The 17,305-nt window shown below is 41.8% G+C and overlaps 1 protein-coding gene across 1 annotated transcript in view; it reads right to left on the minus strand.

Moving 5' to 3' along the window:
* DPY19L1 (dpy-19 like C-mannosyltransferase 1) overlaps positions 1–16,723 on the minus strand; it is a 69,890-nt gene extending 53,167 nt beyond the window's left edge. Inside the window, exons 1-5 of the mRNA XM_025046862.1 lie at positions 16,203–16,723; positions 8,316–8,340; positions 7,617–7,704; positions 3,341–3,478; positions 451–571 (exon numbers count right to left, since the gene is read on the minus strand). Coding sequence (XP_024902630.1) covers positions 451–571; positions 3,341–3,478; positions 7,617–7,704; positions 8,316–8,340; positions 16,203–16,326 — 496 coding nt within the window. The 5' untranslated portion in view covers positions 16,327–16,723. The remainder of the gene's footprint in view (positions 1–450; positions 572–3,340; positions 3,479–7,616; positions 7,705–8,315; positions 8,341–16,202) is intronic.
* Positions 16,724–17,305: the final 582 nt, after the last annotated feature.

A 17,305-nucleotide genomic window follows, 5' to 3' on the forward strand; every position in this document is an offset into this window, starting at 1 on the left:
ACTGCTTCAACAGAGTGTGGCAGAAGCCATATTATGTGACTTCTGCGGCTGGGTCATAAGTGGCCATGTGATGTCCAGCTTGGATCTCTGAGCTACTGCAGGAAAAGCCGGACACTGGGGTACCATGCTACACAAAAGCCCACGCTGCATGGAAAGCGAATGCAGGTGTCCCAGCTGAGAGTCCAGCTGAGCCCCGCCTCGCAGTCACCCTAGCCCAGGAGCCTGACTGTAAGTGTAGTGGCCTCCAGTTGATCCCAGTCCCCCGGCCACGGCCACCTGAGCCCAGCCGAGGCCCCTAACATCACGGACACAAGCCGGCCCGCTGTGCTCTGCCCACATTCCTGGCTTGCAGAACCCACGAGCACAATAAAATGGTGGTTGTTCCTACCGTAAGTCTGGGGTGACTACTACACTACAACAGACAACTGGACAATATCGCAAAGAACTTGCCTTCACAGCTTTCAATTGGACTGAGTCCTTCTCCTCTGGTGACCGTCCAACATATCTTGGTCTGAATGCCAATCAAGTCCATTATTTTGGTATATATCCTGTACCAGCTGGCCAAGATTACCTAATTTTTTAAAAATAGAGACATTATGAGAAAAGATATTATCCTTGACAGTTTCATTACTGGAATATTTTTAAGCTGTCTGATAATTATCACATTTTCCCTTCTAGTACCATCCACTTGAAATCTAGGAAGATGGGCCTCACAATCCCCTACACAGGTTCTGCACTGGTCAGTCCTCAACTGTTCGCCCAGGAGCGGGTATAAAATGTAATCAGAAACACGCAAAATGTATGGCAAAACTCTACTGAGGAACATAAAAGATTTGAACAAATACAAAGATACTATGTCTTCCTGAATAAATCTAATTTTTCAAGATGCAAGTTCTCTCTCAAATTAATTCATACATAAAATACTAATTAAAATCCCAAGTGTCTGGCTAGAACTGTTGCCTAGAAGAATAACAAAAAAGAGGTAACTAAAAAGAAGGTCCTAACAGATATTAAAATGCATCACTTACAACAATTAAAATAGTACAGCACTGGCACAAGCCTAGCCAGACGGAGCGAAGTAACCGTGGGGAAGGTGGTAGGGAGCCTGCCTGCCACCCAGGCCCCCTTCAGGGCTGAACCACTCATTCCCGCAGCAGCTGGGAGGGCTGGTAGCTGACAGCTCCCAGCTGAGTCCCTCGCAGGGAACTACCCTCTGCTGAAGAGGATAGATGCATTACAGGTCACACCCGCTACCAAGGACAACCGCATCCTCTGTCTGCCTAGTCAACAAGGAGGGATGTGAAGACCAGGGCCCCAGCCTCAAGGTAGGACAACTGTGCGGAGCCATCCCAGCTCCAGCGCTCCCATGCGATTGGCTGAATCTCTGGCTGTGCCGCATCACAGCCAGCAATTCAGGCCTTATCAGGCCTCCTTCTTCCCCCTTCAGGCATTTACCCCAAGGGTACCTCCCTGTACATTTTCAGCACGGAAATCTCCAACTCAAAGCCTGCTTGAGAGGACCCCAGCCTAAGGCAATACTAAACACAAGGTCCAAAAGCAGACAGGCGCGTATCCATACAACGATGATGTATGCAATAATGAACACTCTTCCAAATCAGTGAGAAGATGGACCGCTCATCAAAGTGTTAGGTTATGCAGAAGACCATTTTGAAAAAATAGAGAATTAGATTCCTACCCTACACTACCCCAAAACAAATTCCCGATAAATTAAACATGTAAATATCAAAAGCATAATTTTAACAACTAGAAAGAATGAAGATGTTTTATATATATATGAATAAAATAAAAACCATAAATTAAAAATATCCATAGATACAATATTTCTATACAGAAAAAAGTACAAATACATCGTACACAAAGCTAAAAGGCAAACAAAAAGTTGGGGGAAAATGCTTTATCTGTAACACAGTACTAATATCTGCCATATAATAAATGAGCTCTTATAAAATTTCAATGGAAATATAAACAAAGGGCATGAACAGGCAATTATTTTTAAAATTGAAATGCAGTTTTTTATAAATAGCATTGAATGACACACACAGAGAGATATAGCGAGTGCACAAAGGGTTAATCAAATTAGCAAGGGTTAAGGTAAACCAGTATTTTCAGAAACACTGCTGGTAGAAATTTCAGTTGGTGTAAATTATCTGGAAAGCATTTTGGCAACATGTCCCAGAATCATTAAAGTATATATTCTCCTGAAATAAAGTTTTGTATCAACAAGTTTATAGCATAAAAAAATAAGAATATACGTAAAGACTTAACTTCAAAGATGAAGCTTTAGAATATTTTAAAAGGTTGAAAACAAGCAGAATTTTCATAAATTATAAACTAAATAAACGATGGTACATTGTATACATAGCCATTAAAAATGATGCTATGGAAGAAAAGATGACATAAGAAGATGGTTATAAATAGTCAAAATACAAAAGGCACTTATTTAAAAAAATACGTGCCATGTGATGGCATTTTTCTTGTGTGATCCTACTTCTGTAAAAGTAAACGTGGACATGGTTATAGAAGCACCCAATAATAATCAGCACATTGGTAGGAAAACACTGAACCTTGGTGGTTACTCATTGGTCTCTAGCTTCTCGTTAATCAATCAGACTCATTGATCTGTAAGTTTAGGTCCTCCTTTCACTCAATGGGAAACGACTGACAGCCCCAGTAAGTGCTGGTCCTGAGGCAGGGCCTGGGACCCCTGCAGAGACAGAGAGCCATGGCCCTGGCATCGGCCATGCCCAGCAGCAGCGTCATGCAAGAAGGGGGCGCACGGGGGGCCGCGAGCTCTGCTGGAGAGCCTCCAAGTCCAGGAGGGTAGCCCGGAGGAAGGCGACCCTGGCTCAGCCCTGGAGAATGCCTAGGGTGCGTCAAATGAAGGCAGGGATGTACAGAAGAGGCCCCCAAAGTTACTGACGTCACTGCCTTCCTCTCTTGCCTCATGGGTGCCCTCCCTCCCGAGAAAGTACATCCAATTAAAGAAGGAATCCCAGACAGGGAAGAAACACTATTTGGCAAATGACTTATAAAAGTATGATACTCCCTTGCAATAATCCCTACAGGGACACCAAATACAGATAATGCTCACATTTTCTAAACCATGAATCATAATAATAGTTCCCACAGAATCAGTTAAAGCACTTCAAAATTAATAATGATTTTTTTCACATTCCTTTCTAAGAGAAGACATATATTTTCTTTTTAAAACGACAATAAATTTAATGTATTGAATCATGCTTTATGTTTAGAAGTAGCATTTAATACAAATCACACTTTTTTAAAAAGTAAGAAAATCAGAGTTGAAAAAGCAACTTACCTCAGGGTAAAGATTGAACCTTTTTAATGTATTAATAACAAGGGGGTATTCAGTCAGCTTATCATTCATAATCATCCATACTCCATTCAAAAATGAGGGTGCTTCCACAATAGTCTTAAAGTAGGAATAATATAATCCCTGAAATAAGCACATATTATAGTTATAATAAAAAGTACATAATTACTATACCTCTCTCTTATTAGCTTAACAAAACTTAAAAGCTACTGTTTTTGAAAAAGAAAAGCAATCAAGCAAGTAACGGCTACAATCAATTTCACAGGTTTCTAAGCACTGATGAATTTTTAGGTTGCAAAAACCTACACATTTTAGTATAGCTTTGTCTTAACTGAAACAATTGAGCTCAAAATAGCTTCAAAATTTTTTTCAACATTTAAAATCTAATATAACTCAGACACCATACTTCATTTAAAAGAATGTGTTAGAAAAAGCTATCTCATGAATGAGCACAGTGATGAAGAATTTACTATGGAACTTAAATTTACCATGAACCAAAAACTCTTTGCTATCCAAAAATGTTTCCCCTTAACTGCTAATTTGAATCCCCAAAATGGCATTACTGGCCATCTTCCTCCCAGATTTTCAAGTAAAAAATGCAAATATGTTAGGAAGACTACACATTGATATATTACATGTAAATTATATTCTGATGTCAACTAATTTTATAGGCTATTTTCATTTCTATTGTAACTGTACACAAACTTTATTTCTCTAATGTAGGGTTTTTTTTCTCTGATTCGAACTGGTTTTGCCCAGATGCTTGCTTCTTTCCACCCTTATTCTGTGTGCCTCCTCCTTTAACCACTAAGCTTCAGGACATGAGATTAACCAAGTCCAAGGTCATGAGGACTAAAGGTTTCAGCTGGACTGTAGACTAAGGATAACATCTTGGCTTTAGATGTGCTTCAGCCTCAGGCCCGCCAAGGCAGAACAACCACCCCACTGGCCATGGGACCAGGCCACGGGACCAGGCCAGAGGACCAGACGGGATGGCACCATGGCTGATTCCAAAGCCAGAGGCAATGATCAGTGACCTCATCCCCCTCCAACCATCCACTCGGTAGCACCCATGACCCCAACTCCCTTAGTTTCCATGACTACTGATTTTTCCCTATATAATCCATACTCCCGAGACACCTGGGGAGCCAGGCCTCCGAGTCATAGCTCGTCTGTGTCTCCGGGACTTGCGACTCTCTAATAAACCCTTTCTTTGCTGCAAAACCTGCCCATCTCTTCCGTGGTTTAGACGCGTGCAGGTAGAGGGACCGCTTTTTTGTCCCTAAAGCACTATCAGCTCAGCATAAAGTAAGACTGGGGTTGTAGGGGTGGGGGAGAGGGACAGTGCTGGGGCTGCCATCTTGAGAAAAATAAATAATTTTGAGCTTGACGTGCTAATTAAGGAAGATCGAGGCTGGAATACATGGGACAAAAACGAAACGAGTACTAGAAGCTTTGTGAGGGAGTATAAATGACAGAGTAAAAGCAGGACAGATGAACACAGGAAAGAAACGCCATCTTCTACACAATTCTGCCTAGAGCTACCCTGGTAGCCAGCACCATTAGCTGCCAACTCTAACCTGGGTCTAAGGCTCAGGAATATAAAAGTGATCTGCCTACATAGAAAAAATGGTTCTTGGTACTAGACTGTCAATTTAAAAATTAATTTCCTACTATACTGGGTTGAATAATGTCTCCCAAAATTTCATGAAACTGTGAACGTGACTTTATTTGGAAATAGGGTCCGTGTAGATGTGATTGGGTTAAGATGAGGTCACACTGGATGAAGGCAGACTCTATAAGTCAATATAATCAATATAATTGGTGTCCTTACAAAAGAAGGAAACTGAGACACGGAGACACGGGGGAAAGGCCACGTGAAGACAGAGGCCGAGACTGGGGCGACTGCGTCTCCGGGGCACACCAAGGAGCTCCAAGGATGGCAGGGAACGACAGAAGCTAGGAGGAGGCCAGGAAGGACTCTCCCCTGCAGCCTTCAGAGAGAACGCGGCCCTGCCAGCCGCTCGATTTCAGACTTCAAGCTGCCAGAACCGCGACAGAACGAATTTCTACGCTTTTAAGCCATCCAGTTTATTGTACTTTATTGTACAGCCCAAGGAAACTATTGCAATGTACCCTTGTTTTCTAGATCTGATTTTGGAATCATGTAAATATCTTACTTATTATAAAACAAAAATGTTTCAAACCCTAAATATCAAAAAAATAAATAAATAAAAGAAAGGAATTAACTATTAAGTTGGGAGAGGATTTCCAATCCCTAGTGGAATATATCCTAAAGTCAAAAAGAAATGCAAGAAAAGTCTTTGTTTTCAGATATGTTTTCATCATATTTTATTAATATCTTTGAGGTACTATTATTCCTCAAAAATAATTTCAAACCAAGGTTCTCAGGCTAACAGATACATATTTAATATAAAATAAGTAAAAACCACCTAATCCTAAATTTGAATTCAAAAAAATGAATATAAATTAATGATTTCTCTTTAAGAAAATTGTCTAATTCTTTTACTAAAAAAAAAAACCATCTAGTATAAAATGGTAGCAATGAGCATCTCTAGCACCCAAACTGTGGTCCGTATATACCATTTGCCACTGAAAGGAATTGGGGCTTCTTGGAAAACTAGATGATTCCAGATCAGGAGATAAAACATCTTATAGTGCCGGAAATAAGGGAGCTACAGAATACTAGTGAGGCCGTGTCAAGGGGACACAGAGCCAACTGCAAGGGCTGTCACCACCTGAAGACAGGTAAGTTTACGAAACATGTGAAAATCCATCAAATCACGATAGTCCACTGGTCACTGTGAGAAGATGCGAGAGAATCAACTCATTTTTCTGAGAAGTGGTAACCTGTCTTAACTGTACAAAGTGTACCTTGGAGAAAACAGCTAGGTATTATGGGAAAGTGCTTTACAGAATTACGTTAATAATGCAGAAAAAAGATGATAATCACCACTTGGAAATGCTAATGAAATAACTAATGGAGGCTGATGGCTAATGGCTAGTGTACAATGGAGGGATCAACATGACAATACCTAAAGCCAGATCAATCTGAACATCACAGAAAGTGAGACAAGCAGATACGGTGTGACTCTTTGTACAGTACAATAACTGCATAGCACCACTTATGAAGTACTCCTGTCCGCCCCCCCCAAAAAAATTCGGCTATCAAGACTCTTATCTATCAATTTTCAGGAAACCTGGGCATATAGAACATCATAAATAATAGGAATTACTGTGGGTAATTCTATAGGACGAATGGCCAAGATTCTTCAAAAATTAAATAGCAAAGAAAACAAAAAACAAAAACAAAAACAAAAATAGAAAGAGGACTGAAGGACTTAACAGATACATCAACGAGCTGCAATGCAGAGACACTGTTTGAATCCTGCTTTAAACAAACACATCAGCTGTAAAAAGAAGAGGAGAGGAAGAAGGAAGAGAGAGAGAGAGAGGAAGAGGAGGGAAGGAAGGAGGGAAGGAGGAAGGAGGGAGGGAGGAAGGAGGGAGGGAGGGAAGGAGGGAGGGTCTGGCATGGGGTCCTAATTTTGAAGTGCGGCTCTGTTACAAGGAGGCACATCCTTTCCAACAGGAGACAGAGCCGAAGGAGACTTGACCTTGAGCCTTTTGTGGGTCACGCAACCTCTCCAGATCCCACCGTGAGCCTCTGTAAAACAGGAATAATAGTGTTTGCCCTGTTCCATTCGTTATATTAGTGAGGAAAAATAAATATAATTTAGCAATGTAAGATGTGCTCAAGAGAGAAATTAGCATCCTACCGGCTCTGCATTTTAAGCAATCAGGGGCAACATGTAGTTGGGAAAGAAAAAGAAACAAAGAAAGAAAAGAATAAAGAAAAGGAAAAAAAAGTAAAAAGGACAGGACAGGGAAAAACGGAAAGCCAATCGGGTCATTACAACACCGACACTTGATGATATTCAGCAATTGCTGTTCACTGTTTTCTAGTGTGACAACGGAACTGTGGTTAAGTTAAGAACGTCCTTTCTTTTGAGACACAGATGAAAACATTTACAGAAGAAATAATGTCTGAAGAGTCCTTTAAACAGAGATGGGTGCAGACAAAAGAAAATGGCTGTGTCCTCGGGTGCTGAAGCTGGGGGTGGGAAGTGGGAGCTGACTTTCTCCTTCTACTTCAGAGAGTCTGAAAATTTCCAGAAGAAAAAGCTTAAAATTTTCAGATTCCTAAAATGCTACCATAAAACACCACGGGAAAACTAACCATTTCAGTGCGAAAAGCCATCTCCCTTTCCAATGCTGAGAGGTGAGAAAAATGCCGGTCGTTTTCAAAGAGGTGTGTGATGTGGCTCCTGCAAAACCAAAGAGCGACACAGCAGCGTGCTGAAGCTTGTTCTCAGCATTATTTGCAAAGGAAACTCTAAACGCAAAATAAAATTATCTATAAATTTGCAGATAAATTTGTAATAAAACTCGAACACAATGGTACCCATGTTTGTTTCTCTGCTCGGCATGTCTTAAATTTACACGGAAATTTCTCTTTATAAGAAAACACACTCAAGTTAAATATTAAAATTAGAATGAACCAGAAGACTGATATTTGAAGCATAATAAAATTATAAACTATAATGTCTCTGGGTTACCATTTCGGAAATGTCTGGTTAATGAAAATCATATTTCTCTCTATCCAGATGAAAAAAATTAAGGTTTTCTCAACATGAACTTTATATTAAGCGAAGTAGTCTCAAATATAACCTCTTTAATAATGAATCTCTTTTTTATTAAAAAAATTACATTATGCTAACCCCGATTTATCGATTAAACTACTTTTTTCGGACTACTGTTTCGCATATAATATACATTCGTCCTTATCCCACGGAAATTACCCCTTTATGTGTGGGAAGCGGCTATGGCTAAGGTACACACACGTCACAACACACGCCAGAGGAGGAGGCAGTCTTACCAGTGCAACACTGCGGCAAAGGCAGCTAGAAGGGAAAAGAAACGTCAGTTACTCTGTGAGCATAAAGAAATGTTCCCAGCTTCGAGGAAAGCACTGTGAAGGCAAGCGTGGGAAAGTCAGGGATATATATGTACATGCTGGACTCTTAGAAACTGGGGGAAGGATATTGACTCTTGGAAAAGCACCCCAGGGCTACGCTTAAAACACTGATAGGCTGGATTATAATTTGGCATATATCTCCAATTTTCATTCACACACACTTTCGACGAAATACACGAGGGCCTAATATCTGCCCAAACTACAAGGTACCCCAGATGGGAACGTCCACAAAGAAAACTGTGACAGGAATAGAACCGATGGTGAGGAGTGACTTAGAATAAAGAAATATGGTGACTTCAGGGACCGGGGCTGGGGAACTACCGCTTTTTATATACTGCTGCAATACCTGAGTTTATGAAAAATTTTACTGTTTTCTGAACAAATTTAAAATGAAATAAGAAGAAAGGAAGAGATGGAGAGGGGGAAAGAAGAGAGAGAAAACAAGCTAATAATAAAATCAGTCTCATATGAGAATTGTTAAAAAAAAATTAAATAACACAGAAAACAGTCCCGAAATGGAGTCACTTGTGCTAAGCGCCACATAAGCAAACCAAGACTCAGTACCTAAACTAACTGCAGCTTCCGCTTCTCCAGGAATGTAACCTTTAACCAGTTAACCTGGAACTACCTGCTCAGCGCTAGTGAGGTATCTCCAGACAGGGCCCTCCCCTTCTCCTTAATAAAGCAAATTTGCCTGAGACAACGTGTTCTTCGCTAATTTTTCTTCCGCTCCCTTCCAGCCTTTAAAAACCTCTCCTTTCCTACAGCTCAGTGGACCTCCTCTCTTCTTGCTGGATTGAATGTTGCCCGATTCATGAATCATTTAATAAAGCCAATTAGATCTTTAAAATTTACTCAGTTGAATTCTTGTTATTTAATAGAATCAATAGTTTGCTTTCTGTCCAAGTACAAAGAACATATTAAGATGAATCCGGAAAATACCATTTAATTTTCTTATATCACAAGATTCATCTTACTGCATGGAGACTTCTGATTAAATAACTACCAACTAAGGAATTGAACTATGAAAATATTCTTAGAAATGAAAACCAAACAGCTCAAATCTTTGCCTTATTCTTAAAGAAGTATTTACATATTTTTTAAAAATACATTTTGCCTAGGAGATATTAATGGTTATAAAAAACAAAGTTAATTCTCTAGATCATTGAAACTGCTATTTAACTAGGTTGACATTTGTTTGTATATGGTACTCTGACCTTTGGAAATTTTGATTTTTTTCTTGTTGACAAATCTGTCCAATTCCTTTCTGGTTAGAGGTTTCACCCTACCAGAAGAAAGTTTGGGCTTATTTTCTCAATGACCTAACAACTATCATGTTCTGCATAAGTCACTCTTCTCTCACAGAATGTAAATGCCACCTTTATCATACAGAAGATTTCTCATATTTTGATAATCCCCTTGAGATTATAATTGGGATTGCATTTACAAATTAATTTAGGAAGAATCTATATGTTTACAATATAAACCCAAATGTTCACATCCATAAACATATTTACTTTCAATTATTCATCTTGCTTTTCAATTACCCTTGAAAAAAGTCCTATCAGTAGAGTTAATACATATCTAATACACAACCAGTTCATATTTCTCATTAAGTCTTCCTGGGAGTTTAACTTTTTTTTTTTTTTTTTTTGGCTAATATCCATGAAATCTTTATTTCCATTATTCTTTACTGGATATTGCTGATGTATGTATTTTTGAAGTGTTTTTATTTGGTAATGTATTTATTTTGGGCTCATTTACTAAACTATTAATTCTTATAATTTTTTTTTTGGCTTATCATCTTCAATTCTCCATTTCAAACAATCTTATTTAAAGATAATAATGTCACTCCTGTTTTATAATTTTACTGTTACTTTCTGCCATTCAACAATAATATACTTCTAGAATAACCTAAATAATCCTTTAAAAGAGGGCATCCTGTCTGCTGCTGACTTTAACAGCAATGCATTTCGCATTAGGCCTTTAAATCAGCCTTTGCCTTTCAGAATTCTGGAGTGATAAACAGGACTTCTCAAGGTCATCATCTCTACCTCCTCAGAACACCACAGCTTCTCAGAAGGATGGAAGGCACAACTTGGCCTTCAGTGCCTTCTTAATTCCTTTAATTCCTGCAGCACTAGAGTAAACAATTTTGAGAGTTCTTGGCATTTGAATGGCACTGTTTCATAGTCTCTAAGGTCAATTCATGGGTCCCCAATGTTTTGAATGTATTCCTTTGTTCATTTCAATCATTAGCGATAATAATAAAATAGCTAACATTTGAATTCTTATTACAGGCACTTTTTAAGTGTTTTACTTGAACTAACTCCATAACTCCTCACTACTATCTTATGTGGTAGGTACAAGCAGTTCCCCAGGATACACTTGAAAGTTGAGGCCCAGGGAACTTCAGTAACTTGCCCAAGGGAAAAAAAGCGGTAAACAGAGACAGCGAGGCTGGAGGCAGGAATTCTCTGCTCTGCTCTGCCTCTTGAGGAGGATGCGGGAGGTGAGACAAAGGCCAAGACCTTCTTACCTGCCGGTGTCTTACTCCCCTTTCCTCTTTTTTTGAAGATAAAAGGGGAAAAAATGCAATCCATCTGTTGATATAGGCAGTATGTTTCATAGAAGCTATTTTTATATAAAACTGTAAAGTTACGCTTTAATTTATTCAAAATTGAAAGAAATTATATGTATACGCCATTTGAAAATGAAAGCCCAAGTAAAGTAGATACTGCTTTGTGAACATGTAATTTAAGCATAAACACATAAAATGATGAAAACTTCTGAAGGCCCTCTAAAGAGCTTTTCTTACCTTCTTGCCTTTAGAAGAGATTAAAATTGATTTTCTCTAAATTTATTCCAGTGATTATCAATACTGTTTATAGTGTTTTCTTGGGGGAAGCAATGGGGGAGTCACAAAATTGATAATCTATTTTAACACATAGGCTCTGTTTTGTCGTCGTAAGATACTGAAGTAAGTATAGCGAGTTATTTTTAAAAATCAGAGCATAAATAAACTACGTTTCAAAAGATCTAACGTACTCTATGAGCAAAAGGTGTTCAAGGAAAGAAGGTTTGCTTTGTCATCTAATTCAAAGGGTTGCAATGCCATGGCTGAGAATTTTGAAAGGCTCTTATGGAAGCACATAAATTACTAACACTCTGAAACTAAAGTGTACACCTCAATTCCGATTAAAGAAATTTTGTGCCAGATTATATGTCACGTTATATCAATTTTCAATCTTATGGGGTTTGAGCAGTCTCTTCACTGAAAATTATTCTTCTTCCGTTCTTAGAATCTTATTTACACAAAATAGAATGTAATTCCGAGAGTAGAAACAACATTTTACTAAACTTTACTACAGCACACAGCTGAGCACACAGCCAGACTCAAATGTCTGCTGAATTAATGAGCACAACTTGGTATGCTTAAGGGGGGAAATGAAATGGTCCTAAATCACATCTGCATAATAAACCAAAGTTGAATATACTTTGATGGATGGGTACACACACACTCATGTGCATTTAAATAGTTTTGTTCCAAAAACAGAGTCCCCAATGACTGAGTGCAAACTAGACCCCTGGTCTATCATGCAGCCAACTGCCTAAACCACCGGTTCCTAGTAGCCAGGAGCTGGGGTCCCAGGTGTGGGGAGCAGGGCTCCACTCCCCTCCGTGAAATTCCCGTGGTCCTGTCGCAGCTCACGTTCCCTCTGCCGCCCCTCCTTCACCCGCAGACCCAAGAGTAGCCTTTGTTCCTTCCCTCCGTATTGCCCTATATGGCAAGTCCAATGCCCTCGGAAGTGTGGAGGGGCCCCCCCGGCCGCAGCCTCAGAGCAGCGAGGCAGGCAAAAGGAACTGAGTAAGAAATGGGACAGGGGTTCTTCCCTACCATTCTGATCCACCCTCAGGGGCTCCGAAACCCTTGTCCCTCTCCGCGCCCCTTCCCCGCCCCGCAGGGACCCGGGACCGCCCTCACCTCCTTCCCTGCCTTCTCCCCTCCCCCAAGCTGCCCCGCCCCAGCAGGTGGCCCAGAAGTCCTGGGTCCTCCTCTAGACGCCCTCTCTCCCATCAGGACACTGTGAAGCCTGCTATCTGCATTTTTAAGATTCCTCGGGTGAGTCTTCTGCACACCGAAGTCCCTTCTCTCCTCGTCCTCCTCCTCCAGGTGTGCGAGCAGCAAGCAAGCCGGGTGGGCCGCTTCCCCCTTCGCAGCCCCTGCGGTTACCTGCAGGCGGCTCTGTGCAGCTGTGGCCGGGGACTTGTATTCTTGACCACAAACACATTTCCCCACCCTTGTGACATTTTTTCACCTTACACGTGTACTTCATAACCAGTATGTAACTTGAAATTCACAGGACACCTTCACAGTCTCTCATCTGAGTCTCACGACAGCCTTGAGAGTCTTCTGCTCCCATTCTGCACAAAAAAGCCTGGCCTCCCAGAGGTTCTTTCTCCAGAGGCACACAGCTGGTAAACGGTTCTAACCCCGAACCCGTTTCTTTCTGCCATGGTGACAGAGCTGCCTCCTTTCCCATGTGTGGGCACTTGATGACTTCATGCTGTAACAATATTTACATAGAGAAATGTATTCTAAGTCCAAAATGACTTGCAAATTTTAAAAACAATTTATTCCTAAATTGAGGTTAATCTATTCTTAGAGCACTCTAAAGAGAGTTAGCCTTCTAACCCTCAAGTGACAAAATGACATAAAAAGAGGTTAAAAACGCTCTTTAAATCTACTGGACAAGGTTTGTAAGTCAACCTTGACGATTTCTAGTCTCAGCTCCTCCCTAATATTACTAACAATTTCTTAATGTTCTCAAGGGTCCATTCAGAGTTTAAAAGTTTCTTTCCAGAAGCTGAAGCTACCAGTAAACAGTCTTCCTGTTCCACATCAACGATTCATCCCGGAGGATGAAGTCAATATCTGCGGGTATAGACCTAGCATCTCATCCCCTCACATGAAAAGCTCCACAACTTCTCGTGGCTCACACCATGGAGCTCACATATTAACTGGCCTACCTCCGGTTAATCTCCGCTCACAGGCTTCATGCTGGCCACACTGGGCTACAGTCCTCTACAATACCAAGCGCTACAACGATGCTACGCCTTTGCTCCTGCCTGAAACCTCATTTGTCCCTCAAAGTCAAAGGAATTCAACTATGACATTTTGTGAAGCTTGTCTTACCTCTCCAGCTATACCACCTTTATTACAGCTCTTGAATAGCCAGTCACCCACTTAACAGTGTCCTCTGCTAGAATGAAAATGCTTCGAGGCTGAGCTTGTGTTTAATTCGCCCTAATTTCTACATCCCCTAGTGTCCTGCCTGGCACCTCACCGGGTTGCGTTGTTAAATGACTATCACCAGGTAAGAGAGATTATGGCATGTCCGCATTAAATAAAAATCTAAACACCTAAAGACATATCTAAAGCATTCCACTCGGCCCAAGGGATTACCAGTACATAAGGAAAATACATTTCTAGTCTACAGTATCTACAACAAAACAAAGGCCACTTTCTATGTAGCAAACTATTAAGTGAAAAGACTCTCTGTAGGACCCAGTTTAGGAAAGAGAAAGCAGTCATGGATATCACAAGTTCAGCCCCTTCCTTCTTTCTAGTTCCTAGATTTGTGTGTGAGTTACAAGTGTTTTAAGGTCAGCAAGTATCTAAATGCCGACTAGATGCACAACGCGTTTTCCTAGAAAACAAGAACATTAAAGAAATATTAGCCAGTATTTGTGCCTTGAAGATAAAATCCTTGAGAGATAAGATTTGGGTACATAAAATAATGAGCAAACACATTAGGCACTCAAGCAAATGACACAAAGTCTACGAACCGTGAGATCCGAGAAGGCCGTAAGTGATGACCTTCTCAGGGCAGGGTTTATTAAAGTGGGATGGTGAGGGGGGATCTCGAGGTATGATTACGGCTTAGGGGAGATTTACGGTCGGTAGCCAGAAGAGAAGACAGCTATAATAAAGCTGGATGCTGACTTGGGTCCAATGTGACAAAAAATTCTTATCGCTAATACGGATGGGACAGAAAGGAAGGAGTAATGACAATGAACTATTTACTGAAGGCGCACACACACGCGCGCGCACGCACACACGCACACACACACACACACACAGTGTGCCAAGCTCTCGCAGCACCACAAACACCAGGAGGGGATTTCGGCAGAGCTTCCCAACCCACGTCGCCTGGAGTACCAAGGGCCTGCCAGAGTCTCTGGGGCCAGTAACCTCTAGGCTTTGCAGCGATCATTTTAAAAGGAAAAAAAAAATGGTTTAAACATTGAAAAAATTCTTTAAAAATCCCAAATTTGCATCCTGCTCACTGGCTTCCCAGGGAAACGTATGGCTCGACACCCACCCACGACCCCACCCGAGGGCCAGCGCTCCGTCGCCTGCGTGTCTGAAAGCGAGCCTGCGACGGCCAGCGGCCCCGTACCTCACCATTCCTCAGCCCTTCCTGTCCCTCGTGCCACCTCCAAAGTTCTCTTTCCACTTCTTGTTCCCCTATCTCTATGTCTGATCCTTCTTTTCCCTTAATTTTCCTGAAGAAGGAAGAAACCAGAAAGGTAACACTTATGAGTACTAAATATTGGGGCTTCTCAGAACTGGATTCTGGGGCTTTTCTTCTCTTGCTATACTCACCCTACAAAAGATGAAATACAGCATAGCATGAATTCTGGAGCCACATTACCTGGGACCAAATCCCGGCCCTTCCATATTCCAGGGGTGACTGGGGGCCGGTTACCGAATGTCTGTGTGCCACAGAGCCCCCAGCTGGTAAAATGACGATGACAGTCACGGTGTCGTGGTGAGGACTGAGCTAGTAATAGTTGTTATGAGTTTAACAACTATTTAACTGACTAGTCAAATAGTTAAACAACCATTTAAATGAGTTTAACACCCCGTGTCTTACCCCTTCTGCCCCTAAGACCTCACACGTGTCTATCATTACATGGGCGTTCCGGCTCTTGCAAGTTGTGGATAATAAAAGCGATGGTTCTAAACATGGCAGTTTTGCCTCTCAAGGGCCATGTGCCAATATCCGGAGACATTCTGATTGTTATAACTGGGGAGGTGCTACTGGCATCTAATAGGTAGATGCCAAGGATGCCAGTAAATATCCCAAAATGCACAGGACAGCCCCCTAAAGAATTACTTGACCCTAAATGCCATCGTGCTGAGGATGAGGAGCCCTGCCAGTGACCAACCAGCCTGGAGCAGCAGTGCAGTGGCCAGGGCCCGCAGGAAGTAGGCAGGTCATGAAAATGAGGCAAGTCGGACAGATGTGAGGGGAAAAAGCTAGTTTTTACTATCTACCTTTTGCATATTCAGTTACATTTTTTGTTTTGTAAACGGCATCATGTAGTCCTCCACCACAGACAAACTTTGCATATTACCATGTAGATCCTTCATGTCCACAGAGGAAAGCACCTCTCCATTTTCCTGAAACGCAGAGCCCGCTCCAGCTCTCCTTGTCTTCCCTCTTGTGATAACAGGGGTACAAGAAACACGTCAACTCTAGTTAAAGTATCAGCCATATCAGATGATAAATCGCAACTCAGAGCCCCAGTTTTGGAAAAACTATTGAGATTAGGAGAAACGTTTGCAAACCACATCGTGACCCCGTTTAAAATGGTGGGGATTTACTGAGTGCCAGGGGATTACGCCATGTAGGAAGGTCAGCTCAGTGATGCCAGGTAGCCTGCTCCTGAGGAGAGGCAGAACGTCAGACTTAAAAACTACTGATGGTCTCCGCTCACCCCACATTCCGGTGTCACTGGTCTGGTGTGTGGCCAGGCTATCCAGATTTTCAGTTTCCTCGTGACTAGTATACAGTGAAGACTTGAGAACCACCAGTCTAATCCACGTCTCTCGTTTTTGCATGTGTACAAACTGAGGCTCGGAGAAGCTAAATGCTTTGCTCAATCAGGCACCTAACTAATTAGAAACAGATACAGAATCAGAACACAGTTCTTCTAAGGCAGTGTTTTCAAACTTTGGGTCATAACGCTAAATATGAAGTCAGCTTAATGGCTTATAAACAGCATTTTTAAAAAAGGACAGAATAGAAAATCAGAGTGTACCGCATGTTGTGGGGGTAAGTATTCTTACAGGGCACTCGCATTCAAGTTAAACACATGCACGCAAGAGCCGGGTAGCCTCCGTCTGCCTCTCCAAAGCCACTCTCCTCCCTTCTCTGCATGGTTCCCAGGGCCTGCAAGCTGACCCTACAGAACTCAGCAGCACCCAAGCCAGCACGAGGTCCCGGCAGATCACGGGCTGGAGGGAGGTTGGGGTCCCTCTTCTTGGGTGAGACTGCCCCCACCCCCTACAGCTCGCCTGATGACGCCCCCACCCCCTTCAGGCCCAGAGGCAGTAGCACCTTCCTATTGTTGAAGGTCCCTGCTTCAAAATCCTCTGTGGGTTCCTTAAACCTGCCCACACTTCAGAAGACAGTCCTTCATTAAATGTTTCCTGCCGGGATGTAAATGAACAGACAAACACATGCATCTATGTACTGGGTTGCATTTTCAGAAGTATGAGTGGTTTTAACGTAAACTGTGCTGCTTACTGTGGACAGTGGCCAAAGGCAGTGGCCACCGCTGCCTCCCCTGAGTGATACTGGGAGCTACTGGGTTGAGAGCTCTAAACATAAACATTTCAAGAACCCTTCTTTACAACTGTTCCCATTAAACACGCAGTAAATAATATCTCAAATAAGAAAAACATATATGTGTATTGAGATAGATTTTTAACAATGTTTAACACTGCCCAGGGTGGAAAGGACCAGCTAGGGGGCTAGAGAGTTCCTCACCAGTCCTCAGCACACAGGAGATGAGACACTGAACAGGGGGCCCTTGTC

This window comes from Pteropus alecto, unplaced genomic scaffold (assembly GCF_000325575.1).
Source record: "Pteropus alecto unplaced genomic scaffold, ASM32557v1 scaffold21, whole genome shotgun sequence".
In the NCBI taxonomy this organism is placed as follows: domain Eukaryota; kingdom Metazoa; phylum Chordata; class Mammalia; order Chiroptera; family Pteropodidae; genus Pteropus; species Pteropus alecto.